Genomic DNA, 17,469 nt, shown 5'->3' with positions numbered 1-17,469 from the left:
GCTTTAAATAATGAACAATTTATCCATTGTTTTTACATGTACATGTAAATGACATGAGGGTGGGAAACCACTTTTATTGTAAACTGCTTTTTATTGGAAATATTTAGCCTTTTTTGAGCAGGCTTTCATTGGATATCTTGTATCACTACAGGCCACTGGGTGGAGCACTGCTCTCTCCAGCAAACACAGATAGAGCTACACAGCATGCAGGGGGTGTGTCCGCGGGTGAGAGAGAGGCAGCTGGCACGCAGCTGATTTGTCTGGAAAGTTTCACAGGAAAGTGTGGCATTCACGACCCAGCGCTCATGCTGTACAGGTCCTATACAACTACCTGCCTTCACTACCCTGACCAGATCCCAGAACTCGCTCAGAGACGGAGACAGAGAGAGAGAGGCACGTGAGGTGTGTGTAATAGAGTAGGGATCAGTTAGGTGAACTCCAGAGGGAATCTTGACAGTAGAAAGGCAAGTAAGGACACACTCGCACAACTTTCCACTGCTCGTAACCTTCATTTCAGCACATTCCACATTATTTTACTGCATTATCTAAGCTGGTAGAAATGGAAGTAATCGAAGATGCCCATTTGCACCTGGAGGTGCCCGAGCCGCACAAGTCCCTCACCGAGATCTCCGATGATGAAGTCAACCTCCCGGGCTCTGAGGATGAAGATGAGGCCGCCGTCGATAATAAATCCAAATATGGCGATGAGAAAGAAGAGAGGGGTGATGGAGACAAAGGTGAGATGAATGGAGTGATGGTCCTGGCTCTTCTAGATAAAATCATCGGGGCTGTGGATCAGATCCAGCAGACGCAGGCTGGGCTGGAAGTCCGTCAGAGGGAGATGGAGAAGTCGGTGACGGGCATCCAAGGAGAACTCACCAAACTCTCCAAAAGTCACTCCACCACAGCCAACACGGTCAATAAGATGCTGGAGAAGGTGCGGAAGGTCAGCGTTAATGTGAAGACAGTGCGAGGGAATCTGGAGAAGCAAGGCGGGCAGATTAAACGTCTGGAGTGCAATGAAAATGAACTTCTGAAGAGAAGAAACTTCAAAGTCATGATTTACCAGGTGAGGGGTGTACACGCAGAAAACGTTTTAGTACTTACATGTTGTTTATAGCTCAGAAACTTTGTGTTGCAGGATTCACCTTTATGTTGTATGTAGTAGACATGCACCAAAACGTTATAGAGCTTTACAACAATGTGGATTTTGTATAGATTAATATTGTATAGAATTTGATGTAAGACCTTTGTAGAAATCTCTAAATCTCTGAAGAAAGCACATACAGGGGCAAAATATGACTTTTATCAGCCCAGCAATATTCTAACACAGAGACGAGAGGTGCATCTTCTTGAAGGAATTCCCTCACCACACCCATTGAACACTTACACACTTCAACACTGCTTGTGCGGGCTGTTATATAGTGAGAATATAACTGGAGTGTGTTAATATACTCGCCTCAGTGTGTTACCTACTCTCTTACAAAAGCAACATTCTGTATGATCCTTGCAGAATTTGCAGACCCTAAGAGTAACACATCTTAGTTGGTAGGGTGTGGCCTTGGAGAAAAACGAAGACATCTCGGCAGCCTAATTAAGTGTAACAATATACTTAAAATACAGTTACAATACATTTAATATACAGTGGCCTCACAAAGTATTTAGATATTTAAGTCATTTGAAATATCATTGCATAAAAATAACATTATTTGATATGGTCTCCATTTTTTTTCAAAATACCTGACGATTTGAAATAACATACTGTAACAATAGAAATTATCTGGTTGTCAAACGTTAGTGGAACGTGTAAAGAACTGTATTTAATAAACTATACCTGTGGATACTCTGCTAGGAGATCTGTGCGAACATAAGAGCAACTGACCTCATAAATCTAAAGTGCTAGCATAAACAGTTTTCTGATTGGTTTGACATTTTGACAAAGTATGACAAAAAATTATGTATACAAATATGCAGGATTCTAATAGACACATATTGAAGGTGTGCTGTATGTTTATAAAGGAATCTCCTCACCACACCCATCGAACACTTACGGTACACTAGAAGCTTTGCTTGTGTGGGCTCCTATGCATTGTAGCCATATGAGTGCAGTGTGTTAAAGGGATACTTCACCCAAAAATTCAGTCATCATTTACTCACCTTCGAATTGTTCCAAATCTGTATAAATTTCTTTGTTTTGATGAACACAGAGAAAGATATTTGGAAGAATGCTTATAACCAAACAGATTTTACCCCCATTGACTCCCATAGTAGGAAAAATTACTTTGTCTTTTTTTATGTTCTGTTGAACCCAAAAGAAGACATTTTGAAGAATGAAGGACAGCAAACAGTTCTGGGACACTTTTGACTACCACCATTGTATTTTTTCCTACTATGGTAGTCAAAGCGGGGCAAAATCTGTCTGGTTATAAGCATTCTTCCAAATATCTTTCTGTGTTCATCAGAACAAAGACATTTATACAGATTTGGAACAACTCGAAAGTGAGTAAATGATGACAGAATTTTCATTTTTGGGTGAAGTATCACTTTAATACACACGCCTCCGTGTGTTACCTGCTGTGTCGCAAAAGCAAGAATCTGTTTGATGCTTGCAGAATAATAATTCAGAAGAACTGGTGTGTTTTTACATGCTTTCTCCCTCTTCAACACAGCAGTCATACTGGATTTAATGTAGAGAACTTTTTCTCAGAGATGGAAAAAACCACAAGCAAAATCCAGAGACTATTTTAAAAGGGTGGGAGTGGTTTGTTAGGGAACGAGGGAATGGAAGAACATGAATAGAGGGGTAAGCACAGAGAAAGGAAAGTGGGAACGTTGGAAGAGAGTAGCTACATGCAAAAATAGTTTGAGAAAGAGAGAGAGAGACTTTGAATAGTTACTTGAACAGTTTGTCTATAGTTAGAGGTTTTTCTGGCTGTATAATACGATGCGTAATAGCTTGCAGCTTTGCACAGTGGCGCAAGAACATTCAGAGTTTCCACATAGTGAGTCAGAAAGGGGCTGGAGCTGGCTGATTCGCGCAGACACACGCACACGCACACACACACACACACACACACACACAGGCTGGGAACTCTGATAGTCCTGGATACAGGGAAAACTGAGTTCACATAAGAATTCACTAATTACTCTTCCAAAGATCCTTCCTGTCCTCATCAGAATGAAAGGGATGGGCCATGTCCGGAACATCATAACCTACTGTTTTGTTGTTGCTGTATACAGTGTGCAACACAATGCATTCAATTCTTGACCCACAATGCAATGCGCTTGACTTCACAATGTATTTCCAATATGTTGAATAAACTGGAGCTATTTATAGAGGCATTTTATAATAGACTTGCATAAAAAAAATGAAATACATATTGGTTTACAAGGTTTGGTTTACATTGAAATGTACTATTTTACATTTTGTTGTTACAGTTGCTGTAACTTATAAAAATAAGTAGAAATTGCTTAAATTAAAGTGATAGTTGACCCAAAAATGAAAATTCTGTCATCATTTACTCACCCTTTTGACCGAACAGCACCGGCACCCACTTACATTGGTTTTGTGTCCATAGGGGCCAGTGCTTTTCGGTTACCAACTTTCTTCTAAATATCTTCTTTTGTGTCCTACGGAAGAAAGAAAGTCATACAGGTTTGAAATGAGAAGAGGGTGAGTAAATGATGAGAGAATTTTTCATTTTGGGGTGAATTATCGCTTTAAGTTACTGTATGTAAAAACATTTACAAACATAAAATAATACGTTGAAATGACAGTAAGTTTGTAATCGTGAAAATAACACTGTAAAACATGTGTTTTTTATTTTCACGATTATAAACCACTCACAATCCATGTGACGGTGTCATGTGATAAAATGTTTTCCTGGAATAATAAGTAATGTTAGATGCTGCATAGTATATATTCTTTACTGCTTACTTTTGCAAGTATGTAGCAGTATTTTATAAATATACTGTAATCTCCGTCAGGAGTCCACCCTACGAAATCAGATTCCACTTGTTCATTTAGTCAGTCACTTTGAACTGTCGCTCCGCGGAGACAATATTTGAACTAAATAGAAGACTGACCATAGAAGAAGAGTTTATGATAATTTGTCATGTAAGCACATGAAATCATCGCTATAGCTTTCATAGCTCATAGTGTTTGTGTTCACACAAAGACTTCTAGCATGTATTTTGTGTTAGATTATGTCATATGCTGAATACTCGACTCTCCTCAGACTCAAGTTTTATTATCAGTGCCAATAGCATTATTTCATACAGTTTTGGTTTGCATGCTTTAAGGGTGTGTTGGATTCAACGCGTAAATTGTGAACTAATCATTTTGTCTTTCAGCACAGTAGGCCAACTTTCTATATTTCATAATTGGTGAAACGTGTCTGTCAGAAAGAGATTTTAGGGTTACGAGAGTGAGGGATTTATGTGGCCCTGCTCATAGGAGATGCCCATCATCCCACTGTGCACTTTTCCTTGGGGAAATAAATAACTCACTGCTCCCGTCTTTATGGAAACAGTGTTTTGACACAGGAGTGACTGTCCTTGAAAGGTCTTTCACGCTGTGTTTTGGACAGTGGCAAGCTACAGCAAGCTAGTACTGTAATGTAAAATATTTAAATACTCTCAGGTTTTTCCTTTTGCTGTTGTTTACTACACTGCTATTACATTTACATTTACATTTATTCATTTGGCAGACGCTTTTATCCAAAGCGACTTACAAGTATGAGAGCATATAAACATTTTGTCAACACGCTAAACAGTACCGTTAGTTTCCTATTAACAACGCTATTAACAAAACAGCTTTATGACTCTTTGGTATCCTGCTTAATTTTAATATTTAATAAACTAAGAGTCTTGTTTTTTTACTCAAAGTGTAAATATCTCCTATAGACCTGTACTAATAAAATATTTGGTAGTTAAAATCTGCAACAATTCTGTCATTGCATATTTTAGACAGTAAATAAGAAACTGTCTGGCAGGTGAAAACTGGTCTCTATGACAGGACATTGGAATCACTGAGAAAAAAAATATTTTTTAAGAAATGTGAAATATTGCAAAGGAAAATGTCTACTATTGAATTGTTTACATGTATTTAGAAAGTTAATGTAAAGATTAATGTTTTCAAAGACATTGCCAAGATGTAGAGATTTCTTCCCTCTCATAAAATCCAAGACAAGACATTTAACATGCTTGGCTACCTATGAGATTCCTACTGTAATAGCATTTTTGTTGGTTCTTGAGCCCTCTGGGCATAAACATATAGGTAGATTATAGCAGTTATTATTCCTCTATTCAAGCAGGAAAGGCAGCAGAAGAGGAGGTGGTACGGTTGGGTGTGGTGTCTTAACAAAGTAGAACACACAGTTACCGTGCTGATTCATAACTTAGGCATCTTCACTCCTTCAGCCCCCCTTCCATGTCTTATCCAACTCTAATGCTCCTCAGCCCATCTTGTCTGTTGCAACCACTCCGTTCCACCCTCCCAGTTCATCACGCATTGACAAACCTGCCAGCACCTTTCACACACTGATACTCCCTGCCTCCAAAATCCTGTCTGCTCGTTGGCCTGAACTTCACCCCACGCTCTTGAATACTATGGCTGCTGATGATGTCTGCTGTGTTTGTGTCTACTTATCAAAGGTCTAAATGCTTAGGTATGCAGACCAGTTAAACATGCTATTTGTAAAATTGTTATAATAAATAAAGTAGTTTTTACAGTAGTAAAACAAATGAAATGCACATCTATTATAACAGCGGTTTTAGATGGCAACCAAAAAAAACCCAAAATTTCCTGAAAAAATAACCTTGAATGCTGTAGATGTGTTCATAGTTTGTGAAAATAATGACATGTACATTTTTATTAATTTACCAGTTGAGAACCACTGGCATCGACATCACAGACACATTCCCATAAGAACTCCAATCTGATTTGCTGGCTTTTGACAGATTTGTTTTTATCGGTCAGCTGAGAAGTTTCTAGGCTGCTACACGAATCCCAAAAACTACTTAGGACAGACAAACCATTTCATTTATTTAATAAAAATTATATAAATATTTACAGTAATACATGGGTAGTTGACAGACTAATATGCAAATGTGTCCTAGGGTGTGACGGCAGAAATTTAGAAAAAAAAACAATGAAGACAGTTTGACAGAACCGTTTGTTTTCTCAATTTTGCTGTCACACCATAGGACACATGTATGATTTATTCGTCAACTACCCATATGAGAGATATGGACTCTTCTTGAGGTGGTTCTTGTCCATGACCGATGGTCACAATTTTATCATTAAGTTGAAAAATATTTAATTATTTTAAAAATGTTTGTTTATAGTTTAGATACTTAGGCCTAGATATGAAGCAGAGACATGTCTTTATCCCAGAGTCTGGATGTTTCATATGGGGAGGTGTATGCGAGGAATACACAGTCTACAGCAAGGAAAAAGTCTGGATTATGTCCACCTTTCAAAAGCTTTCATTTATGTTTTGATACTGTTTAACGTAACTGTACATAATGAACTCTGATTACATACATAGTGGAGTAGATAACTAATGTATTTTATCCATCTTTCACACTGCTAAGCCTTATATGGCAAAGTCACAGAAATACTTTACTACATCATGTAGAAAAGCAAATGTGTCTTGCAACTCTTTGGAAGATATTCAGGCTTTCTCCACTGGCACAAGAGAAGGAATTACATAAGAGCCTAGGAAAATGAGACAAGTAGAGGAAAAGTGTGTAAAGCAGACAGTAAGTAGCATGCAGCGAGAGCAGAAAGTCATTTGGGCTCTTAAAACACGCACACACAGATCTGTGAAGAAAGGCAGCGGTTGCTATAAATAGTCTGTGGTGCATAGTTGTTTGATTATGAAGAGGAGAGGGCTTGCACATGAAGCTGGGTTAGTCTTTGGAACTGATCTGAAGCAGAAAGTGAACAGCAGAATGGATGACTGTATTTATAGCTGGCAAGGACTCTTTTTGAGTTGTTTCTGTACAGTTAATCTTCAGGTTGGCGCGACTCTGGCTGGCGTGTGCAAAGGACTATTTTTTGGCCTGTGTGTTTGGCAGATTCATTATCTCTCTTGTTCTTGGATCTCCTACCTTCAGTTTTTCTTCTTTATATTTCTCGACTTTCAGTTATACCTTTAATGACAGGTTCTTCTTACCAGCATTAACTACTCACAGTGGGTCTAAATAAAGTTACCACTCTCATTTAGATAACCCCCCCCATTTATACAGTAAATAAAATGAGAAAAGAGAGAGATTCTACAGATTATTCTTGGGGTTTACGTAATGTTTTCTGGGTAATGTTGACTACTCTTACTGCATTTTGGGAGTGACAGCCACATCTGAATGCAGGAGTGAGTTTCCTAAATTATCTCTGTGTGGGTGTACAGAATACAGACGTCACTCTTGATTTTTGTTAACATAGTAAACATTTCGCTGCCTCAAACTGCTATAAACAAGACACATAACTAATCTTGTTGTTTGTACCACTGTGTGCATACGCTACAATGACAGTAATGATTCATTCAGATAGATGCCAAGAGTTTAAATAATTTAGAATCTAACAATCTCCATTCTAGTCCACGTACAGTACATTGTGAATAACAGAAGCACTGTGATCCCTGCAGCCGTTTCCTTTTTGTTCCATTTAATTTGTACTATATGTGAAAACACCCTTAAAGTCAATAATTATATAGGCATAAGCTTACTAATCGTGTAGCTGTAATGCATTTGTGTTAATGCATAGAACGATGTAGTAGCAAAAAAGATTGTGAATATGTTTTTGGTTGTAGAGAGTTGCGTTTTGGTACATTACTACAGGCGTATTGAGAGGATGTGCCGTATTCCACGCAGCTGTAAATCTCTGGGTAAACATCAAGCTCTCTCTCCTCCATTGTTATTGGAAAGAGTAACTCAGCAGCGTCATGGCAACCATGATTGTGGTGCTGGGCAGCGCTGTAAATCAGCGGGCACAACAGTCTGATGGTGGGACTCGTGCTCAGAATAACAAGCTACATATCCTCTACTGTACCATATGTGAGCTAAAGTCAGCCGAACACCAGACTTCCAGCTCACCACAGGCTGAAAACCAAAGCACAGCACAGTAAAATTTTTAGGAAACATTTTTCGAAGAGTCTGCTTTTGATGAATGTGGAAATAAAGTATTGCTTTGTGTGTTCCAGATGTTTAAGGCCAATGTTAACTCAATGTTAAGAGCAGCATGTTCCAGTACGCCTGCCAGATCTGACTTTTGACAGACAAAGCAGGAATGTTTCACTAAACTTTATACACGGACATGAATCTTTAGGCAGCACACAGTCGCCACACACGTCGTGATGGTTAGCATGGGGACATTGTTGTGTGGGTGCCATGGAAACAGCCGGTGTTTTGTGGCATCAGACAGTTTCATTTGGTGTTGTAAGAGGAGAACTTGCAGCTTTGTCTATCTCAACAGCAGCTCTGATTCATCAAACAGTATTCCCTGAAGGGAAAGCCAGCATACCATCACTTTATATAGTCAAATCTCTCTCTCTCTCTCTCTCTCTCTCTCTCTCTCTCTCTCTCTCTCTCTCTCTCTCTCTCTCTCTCTCTGTGAAACATTAAAGCAGTGAAAAGAATAGTCTCTGCTTTGTGTGTCCAAACAAATGTTTTCCTATTTATCTCTCCTTCTGTTGCTCCATTATAAAGTGGAAGGATTATCACTTTGAAACAGATACTAAGCACATTCGTGAAATAGCTGTTCAGTGCACCCTTACCTGAGCTCTCAGATTTTTGTTAAACCCACGTCTGTGTCCATGGATCATATACAGTATTCATGTGCTGAAAAGTTTCTAAATTGTATGTTTACTTTTGTGGTTTTGATGTAATACGCTATGTTTTTGGAACGTTTGTGAGAGGATCTTTCGTGCTGTACGCAGGCCTATATATTCACGTACACACGTCCACCCTCCCTTTCCCTTTCCTGCCATGATGAGGTTATGCAACGTGTCCTGAGGATTCCCCTCCACACATGCATGGGAAAACACCCCACACCCACTCATTTTCCCTCTGCTTTGACCCTCTGATGGTGGGTGGGGTGAATGGGTTTAAATGGAAAGGTTGGGCTGACGGTGTTAGGGGAAGGGATTCCCTCATCGCCATGGTGACAGGGCTGGCCGGAGGCAGACAGATGTGAATAAGCTCTTCACATGTGACTGAAGAGAGACGCTTCTGTGAGGTGGTGGAAATATTCCACACACACTCACAATGTGTCCACACACGCATACACACTTTTCATTTATCAGTCTGCTGATGTGGCAAACCGTTTCTTGTTCTAATTATGTGTAAAAGAAACATTCCTTGACGTTGTTGTTGCCATTTATGGACAGAAAAGGTTGTGGTATTCACGAATGGACAGATGCAAAAAAGGACAGATAAAAGAGAGGGAATTTCTGCTGACCAGCGAGGGCTCAAGCCAGCTGATATCAGCATCTGACAGACCTGCATGCACACGAGAGAGAGAGAGTAAACAAACAACAAACCAATATGACAAGTTCAACAGAGCTCTTGTTGTTTATCCTCACATCCTCACATACACTTTGACATGCACAAATACATGTGCATTAACTCTCAGACACACACAAACAACTTTTGTTCTTGTTCTCATAAATAATGTCAATCTCTTTAGCCCGCGGCACTCCTGGTTTTTGTAGTTTGCTCATGGAAGAGTAAAACTGTGATGTAGTCGCTGCTCACTGAAAGCTACTCATACTGTGTGTGTGTGTGTGTGTGTGTGTGTGTGTGTGTGTGTGTGTGTGTGTGTGTGTGTGTGTGTGTGTGTGTGTGTTCGTGTGTGTACTTTTGAGACATTTGCACACTGAATTAAAAAAAACATTTTTAGACAAAATACAATGGGCCAGGGTGACGTCATCTTTCTTAACAGATTAGAAAGCAAGGTTGAAACAAAGAAGAAATAATACATAATGCTCTCGTTTGTTTTTTATTTTATTTTCATTTTATTAACTGTCCTCTTCTGCTCAGGATTTGTAGTTCTTGTATATGCTTTTGAAATGTATGATGCCTTTTGCAATGCTAATAAAGCACATATGAATTTAATTTAAAAAAGGTGGGGAGGTTTATTAATGTGATTCAGTCCTGGTTCCTGGTTTTCCCCATTTTCTACTCGCCTTGTGTCTTTTAAACTCTCTTTGTTTTTTCTGTCTTCTGATCTTTTTTCCTCATCTTGTGTCTTGTCTATTCCTTGTAATATTTTATCATCTTTTCTCATTTTGTTTCATGCTTCACTTTTTTCATAGACTTCTGTCTCATTTTTCGCTTTTCTACTTTTCTCATATTGGTCTTCTTTTTTAATCTCTGCAGTCTTTTTTATCTCTTGTATCATCTGTATTTTTCTTGTTCCATCTGATCTCATCTCATTCTGAAATAGCAGGACTAGCTAGAACGCAACAATAATATTGCTGTATCTGGTTATGATCACAATATTTTCAATATTTTGAAAGAAGGGCTTTATCTAAAACTGGACAAAGTGTGTGTGTGTGTGTGTGTGTGGGTGTGGGTGTGGGTGTGTGTCTGTGTCTGTGTGTGCGTGTGTGTGCAATGCATGCCTGCCCGTGTGTATTTTTATGTTTTATTATTTGACTTTAGGCACATAACAGCAGCACTAAAAATGAATCTTACTTTTGCTGCAGTCCTTACAGATCATGAATTTACAGACACATGAATTTAAAACGAATGTATTGTTGAGGAAGAGACTAAATGTAATACCCCCTGAAACCATACACCAGCACATACATCGTGCATTAACACACAACCTTTCAATGCAAGAGTGATCAAACACCATGATTATCAATAAAAAAATACTGCACAAATGATCTATAATAATGTATTTGCTGATTATCTTTAGTTTAATGGGATCTAGACTCGGATTGTGGCATCAAGACAAAAGAGAACAAGTTCAAAGGGAGTTTTTCTTGGGAATGTAGAATGTAACTCCCCATCTCTTATCGTTCACACTCACACACACATTTAGTCAGATTTTCCAGTCATTTCTTACGGTGTAGTGTGTGTTTGCCTTCCTCTCTGTACAGCAGAACAATGCAACATTAACTTGAGAGAGGCACTCTGGGATGTCGGCCCACAAAGGTGACTGCCTGACTTCCTCTAACATGTTTTCCATCTTACCGTTTTTCCATTACAGCTGCTTTAAAAAATATGTTTTTCATTTAAGATCAGCAACCGTTTGACCCCCGGGCCATTAGTGTTTAGATCAATACAGATGCCCTCAAAATATTCAGAACTTTTGCTTATGTTTTAAAAGGCATTTAAGGCAGATGACCAATAAGGAGTCGAAGCAGCCCTTCTGAAACAAAACCTAAACCAGCTGGTTTTTAGCCTGACCAACTATCTTGACAGACCATCTAACTACTTTGACTGCTTTAAGATGTTTTTCAAGCATACTGCAAAATGCTGATAAAGTCTATATTTTATAAGTATGCCGCTATAGACATTATAGAGCAATCTTGACAGGCTATTATATCACTAGAGTCCCCTTAAAAGACCCATTTGCTAGTTTACACGAAAGTGTAAGCACATATTTATTACTTTAAACACCCCATGAAAACTCTCTCATCTTTTGCTCCTTTATTGATGTATTTTTTGTTAGATTATTAATGTAAAGCACTCATTTCTTGTATAGTTCACCCAAAAATGCAAATTCAGTTACCATTTACTCACCATTATGCTGTTTCAAAGTGGAACAATACTTTCTTATGCAGAACACAAAAGAAGATACAATAGGATCAATAGATTTATCAACTCATTTATACACACCACAAATAATGTTGGCATGTCAATAAAATCGAATCCATTTGGTTTTTGGGTCACAAAACACCAGTGAAAGTAAAATATGGCGCAAAGGGTTGTTGACTTTAGAGGGTATGGACGTGTCGTCACTTTACCACGTGAGCATGCCGGAGCGCACCCCGTGGGTGGCAAAACATGCACAAAAAACGCAATTCCGCGCAACATTTCAGTGTCCAGGAACACCTGATTCGTTTGTAAGTCGGAAGTCGTACAGATCACTGTCGAGTCCAGCTGCTTGTGATTTCAGCAAATAATTGCGTTTCTTTGTTCCTCCTATTCTCCTCAGCCATTTTGCTGAGTGTTTTGCCACCCAGGGCGTGTCCCGACATGTTCACATGGGAAAGTGACATCAATGCATACCCTCTATATTAGCTGGAAAAGCATGCATACTGTAAACTATTGAGGTACCTTTATATTCTCTTTTCATATTACGATTTAAACAGAAAAAGTCCCATCTCGCATATGGGTAGTATGAAAACTGTATGCACAGATGTTTTGGGGGGAAATTCTCTGGGAAAATGTTGGCTTTGGTATTTTCACCTGTATTGTGTCACTCTTCTCGTTTTATATAACACACACTAAACTCAAGAGTTGTAATAAATCAAGCTTGCATCACTCACTCGCATATACAACACAATATTGAGCTGTGAGAAACATTGCTGTGTAGGAGTACAAGCAAGTATGATGAATCAAGACATTGTCTCTCAGTATGATATTACTCTTGTGATCTATGAATATAAAACATCTAATCTTCATCCAAATTAAAGTGACATCAGTAGGATCACATGCATAGTGACTGTTTATTTGCTTGTTTGTTGGTCTCTCAGTGTAGCCTATATAATTTGTCCTGCTTGTTGCGGCAGATGAAAACAAACCTAAATGTTTGTTAGCTTTGCCTGGAAATATTGGCAGAGACACTGAGGGGGCAAACCACGATGACTAAGTATCACACTGTCTCCTCTACTAACAAGTCTAAGCATTGTGTGATGGGAACAGAGTGCCTGCAGGACCAAGGGGTTTCCCTGTATGGAATGCAGAGAATGAGGGTCGGGCAGGACGGTGGGTGGGAAGCAGGTCGGAAGGAAAGGACGATGAAAGAATGGAAGAAAGTGCAACAAAAGAAAGAAAACAAACTCCGTGATGTTGAGGAATATAAAACATGAGTGTGGACAGGCCAGAAAGGAACATGTACATGAGAACCATAGGCCCTTGTATATCAAAATGAAACAACACCTACAGTAGCTTACAAATGCATGAAAAATAGTTGACCCTAAATGAAATCAAACATTCTCTTGTTATGGTTTTGTTATGTGGGTGGGTGTGCTGTAGTGGATGCGTGTAAGGTCACCATCAACGACTGCACGGATGCTGAACAATAGGGCCATTAAATAGGCTAAATAAAGACAGGACATTGATTGTTTTGTACTTTGCCTGCTGGTTTGGGGATCTGTTACAGGCTTTTGGCAAATGGGGCTTATGAATTTTTTCCTGCCCATGGGGATATACAACCATGGAAAAAACGTAACACAAGTGTGAGAAGTGCTTGTGTATTCAAAACACACCACCACAATGGTAAAGTGTTGTGGAGTGTTGCCAAGGCTTTTCTATATGATTGTTTATATGAGGTCTTCTGAGCAGTTATTAGCGCATTGTAGGTGTTTAAGTACAGTTACTGTATGTACTGTATATATTTGGACCAATATGCACCTACTCCACCCAAAAATGAAAATTCTGTCATTAATTACTCACCCTTGAGTTGTTATAAATCTGTATAAATTTGTTTTTTCGGTTGACCTCAAAGAAATATTTTGGAAGAATGTTAGCAAAAGACATTTCTGGGACATCATTGATTACCATAGTTAAAATGGTAGTCAAAGGTGCCCCAGAACTGATTGCTTTCCTAAATTCCTCAAACCATCTTTTGTGTTCAAAAGAACAACAAAACATTGTAGACAATATGTAAAACTTTTCAACCACATAATTGTTGGCCGGTGACCTTTGGCAGTTCTACTCTGTGACATTTATTTTTACAGTATCTATACTGTATAAAAAACGTTAACTATGTGTTACTATGTGTTTATCTTCAGCTCTGTGACTCACGTGACTTTTTTGTTGACCTCTCCACAGGACGAGGTGAAAATACCTACAAAAGTGAATGTAGCAAAGTCTATGAAGTTACCAGAGCCTGTAGAGGGGGAGCTAGAACTTAAAGCAGCTGCAGAAGAAGGAGGAGAGGACAAAGAGAAAGTACATCTGGACCTGTCCTCTGACGAAGAAGAATTAGAGATTGAGGAGACCATCGATGAGACACGAGCAGAGCGCATCAAACGGAGCAGCCTACTGCGTGTCCAGAACATCAGAACCGTTTTCTCCAGGGAAAAGATGGAGAAAACCAAACAAAAGACGAAGGAAAACCTGGAGAAGACCAAGCAGAAGACCAAAGATAATTTAGAAAAAACCCGTGTGAAGACCAAAGAGAACCTGGAAAAGACCAAGCAGAAGACCAAGGAGAACCTGGAGAAGACCAAACAGAAGACCCGAGAAAACCTGGAAAAAACACGTCACAACATTGAGAAAAAGATGGGCAAACTCGGCACTCGCATGTCGGTGAACCCCGAGCGCAAAGAAAAGCTCAAGTCCTCACAGAAGAAGATGGTAAAGTCCTTCACTCCAGACCACACCATCTATGCCCGCTCCAATACGGCCATCTACAAGGTGCCACCCTTCACCTTCCATGTGAAGAAGATCCGTGAGGGAGAGATGGAGATCCAGGGAACTGAAATGGTGGAGGTTGGTGGAGATGCAGAAGAGGTGGAGAATGAAGTGATGGAGGGAGAAGATGAGGAGATGGAAGATGGAGAGATGGATGAGGATGAGGCAACAGAGGACAGCCCTGAGATGCGGGCACTGCTGCAGAGGGGAGAAGTTTCTGAGCTGGTGTTGGTGGAACATGACCATGACAGAGATAGCGATTAGACAAAACATTGTCTTCATGTGTTTGTGTTTTAGGGTGCCTGCACACTAGAGACAGCTCTGTAAGAGCATTTGTATGCATGATATTGATTTTGAGTATTTTTTACTGTTGTCTCTGCATATTAAGCCGAAGAGAAAGTATTTCAACATTAAACAAGTCACACAATTCACTTTTAGTATTTTGTCAATGTTAAACTGCATAATAGTGCATCAATTCTGCAGACCTCTGCATTTCTCTTGCTTGTCTTTAAAACACATCATTCCCATTAAAATCATTGGATGAAAACTCTAGTGTGTAGGTGCCTTAAGAGTCTTTTCTGTATGAGGCAGATGTGTAATGTTGCAGGACAAAGTGATTGTGTGTTTGTGTGTGTGACAGCATGTGTGCGTGTATTTGCAGGGTTTTTTTCTGGCAGCAAAAGATTTAAAATGTCAACTGACTCCATTCAGATTGAGATTTACTGGGATTGAGATTTACTGTGCTAGTCCATGTAACATCTTTGAGTTCATAAACTTTTGTAAATGTGTGGTTGTGAGCAAGATATTGTGACAAATAAGATGAAACAATGTGTAAGGTAATGGCCATTGTGGTCATTGGACAGAATACAATAAATGTTCATATATAAGACCGAGGACAGAGAAAGAGATACAATTAATAACAGACTTGGACAAGTGTTATACAGGTCGTTTTGTCAGATTTTTCTTTTATGTTCAATGTAAAGATATATGAGTCACATCACTTATCATAGACAGTGGATTAAAAAAGAGCCTGAAATATTGCTTCTATTGCTACCTTTTATATATCTTTTATATATGTTATCGTTTAATGTCGCATTACTTTAAAACAAGCTGTCACTGTCAAACTGTTACACTGAATGTTTCATTGGATCTCAATGGAACAAAACTTGTACATCTTCAAAGGACGGGAAAAATAGATGACAGCATTTGAACCTTGAATAACAGTTTTTATCCTCAGATGTTGCAATTTATGAAAAATATTGATAATTAAAAGAAAGGATATTCGTAGGGTAGTTTCAGGATAGTACGATGCAGGCTTGCTTAACTCTGTAAAAGATCAACAGAAGGTAACGTTACTCTTAAACCAACCACCGTTTGTGTTATGTTGGCACATCCCCTGGTGGACATGTGTGGTAGTGTTACAATGGACCAATGAGTGCTGAGCCTTTGGCGTGCGTGTCGGCTATAGATTATATAGCACAGAAGAAACAAAATAATTATGAATTGCATGACAGCTACTGGCGAAAAAAAAACCTGATCTCGAATCACTGCTATTACATAGAGCACAAACATTTATCAGATGTTGCCAAGATGCTTTCTCTTCATTGCTCAGATTGTATTATTTTCATAACTGCTTCATAATCTTGTCAGAGTCCTGCTTCACTAGCATCTTGCTTTTGTTATTTTATACATTTATTTTGTTTAGGTGAAGCAAATGAATATTTCTTCTGTAATGTCACATTTCTTAACCACTAATGTGTTTAATAAAGGATTCTGCTTCACATTTAATGGGTGATGTTTGATCAAAGAATGCCTTTTTCAGTACACATACATGGATATATCATTTTCCAAAACTTATTAAACTTATAAGCATGTCACTGTTACATTATTAAGGTGACCATAAAAAGACAAGTTTGGTTGGCTTATTGTTGTGACCTCAATATATTAAATAAAAACTAAAATATAAATATATAAACTATTAGCTTTTCTGTAGCTCAGTGGTAAGAGCATTGTGTTAACAACGCAAAGTTGTGGGTTCGATCCCAGAGGATTGCACATACCTATGTATAAATGTATAGGATAATGCAAAGTAAGTCGCTTTTCTGCCAAATGCGTAAATGTAAATATATAAACTATAAATATGTTAACTGATAAAATTGGATTTGAGGAACAACATCTTATCTCAAAGCCCCAAAGCCAGCTTCTTGCACCCCTAATATAGCATATAATGACAACTACACTGTAAAACATTTTTGCTGCCTTAAGTTTTAAAGGTCCGGTGTGTAATTTTTTGGAGGATCTGTTTGACAGAAATGCCATACATAACTATTTGTTCAGATGTGTATAAAGACCTTACATAATGAAGCATTATGTTTTTATCACCTTAGAATGAGCTATTTCTATCTACACCGCGGGTCACCTTATACATGGAATTCATTGTGTTGTTTCTACAGTAGCCCTAAATGGACAAACTGCTCTACAGAGCATGTTTCATAAATACGTTATCTCTTTCGGCAAAGAAGTGAAAACGCCGCATTATCTTAGAGGGGAGGGGTAGGGTTTCTCAACCACACCGCTAAAATCTCCACATTGATCATTTAAGTACAATCAATCTTTACGGATACACACAAGTTACAGTATGAGGTGATATGAATCAAACACTGTATTGTTAAATGTTTTCAAATATTTGCATTGTTAAATGTGCATAAATTGGATTGGAGTAATGTTGAAATACGTGCTGCTCTGTGTAGTGCCCCATTTTATGATCAACCTTTATTGAACACAAGATAATCGCATTGACTCTCAGTGTATTTCTGAACTGTAGTTTTGCATAATACTGCTTCCATACCAATCATTGTTAGTATGAATGGCGAC

General features: G+C 38.7%; 1 protein-coding gene across 1 annotated transcript; it reads left to right on the top strand.

The window, feature by feature from the left end:
- Positions 1–270: 270 nt before the first annotated feature.
- Positions 271–15,631, top strand: cavin1b (caveolae associated protein 1b). Its single transcript, XM_057322988.1, has 2 exons — positions 271–1,069; positions 14,011–15,631. Exons 1-2 carry the CDS (start codon positions 560–562, stop codon positions 14,857–14,859), a joined length of 1,359 nt encoding a protein of 452 aa, XP_057178971.1. The 5' UTR covers positions 271–559; the 3' UTR covers positions 14,860–15,631.
- Positions 15,632–17,469: the final 1,838 nt, after the last annotated feature.

This window comes from Triplophysa rosa, linkage group LG23, assembly GCF_024868665.1.
Source record: "Triplophysa rosa linkage group LG23, Trosa_1v2, whole genome shotgun sequence".
Taxonomy (NCBI): domain Eukaryota; kingdom Metazoa; phylum Chordata; class Actinopteri; order Cypriniformes; family Nemacheilidae; genus Triplophysa; species Triplophysa rosa.
Note: the sequence above shows the minus strand (reverse complement) of the source record. Positions and strands in the feature narration are given on the sequence as shown.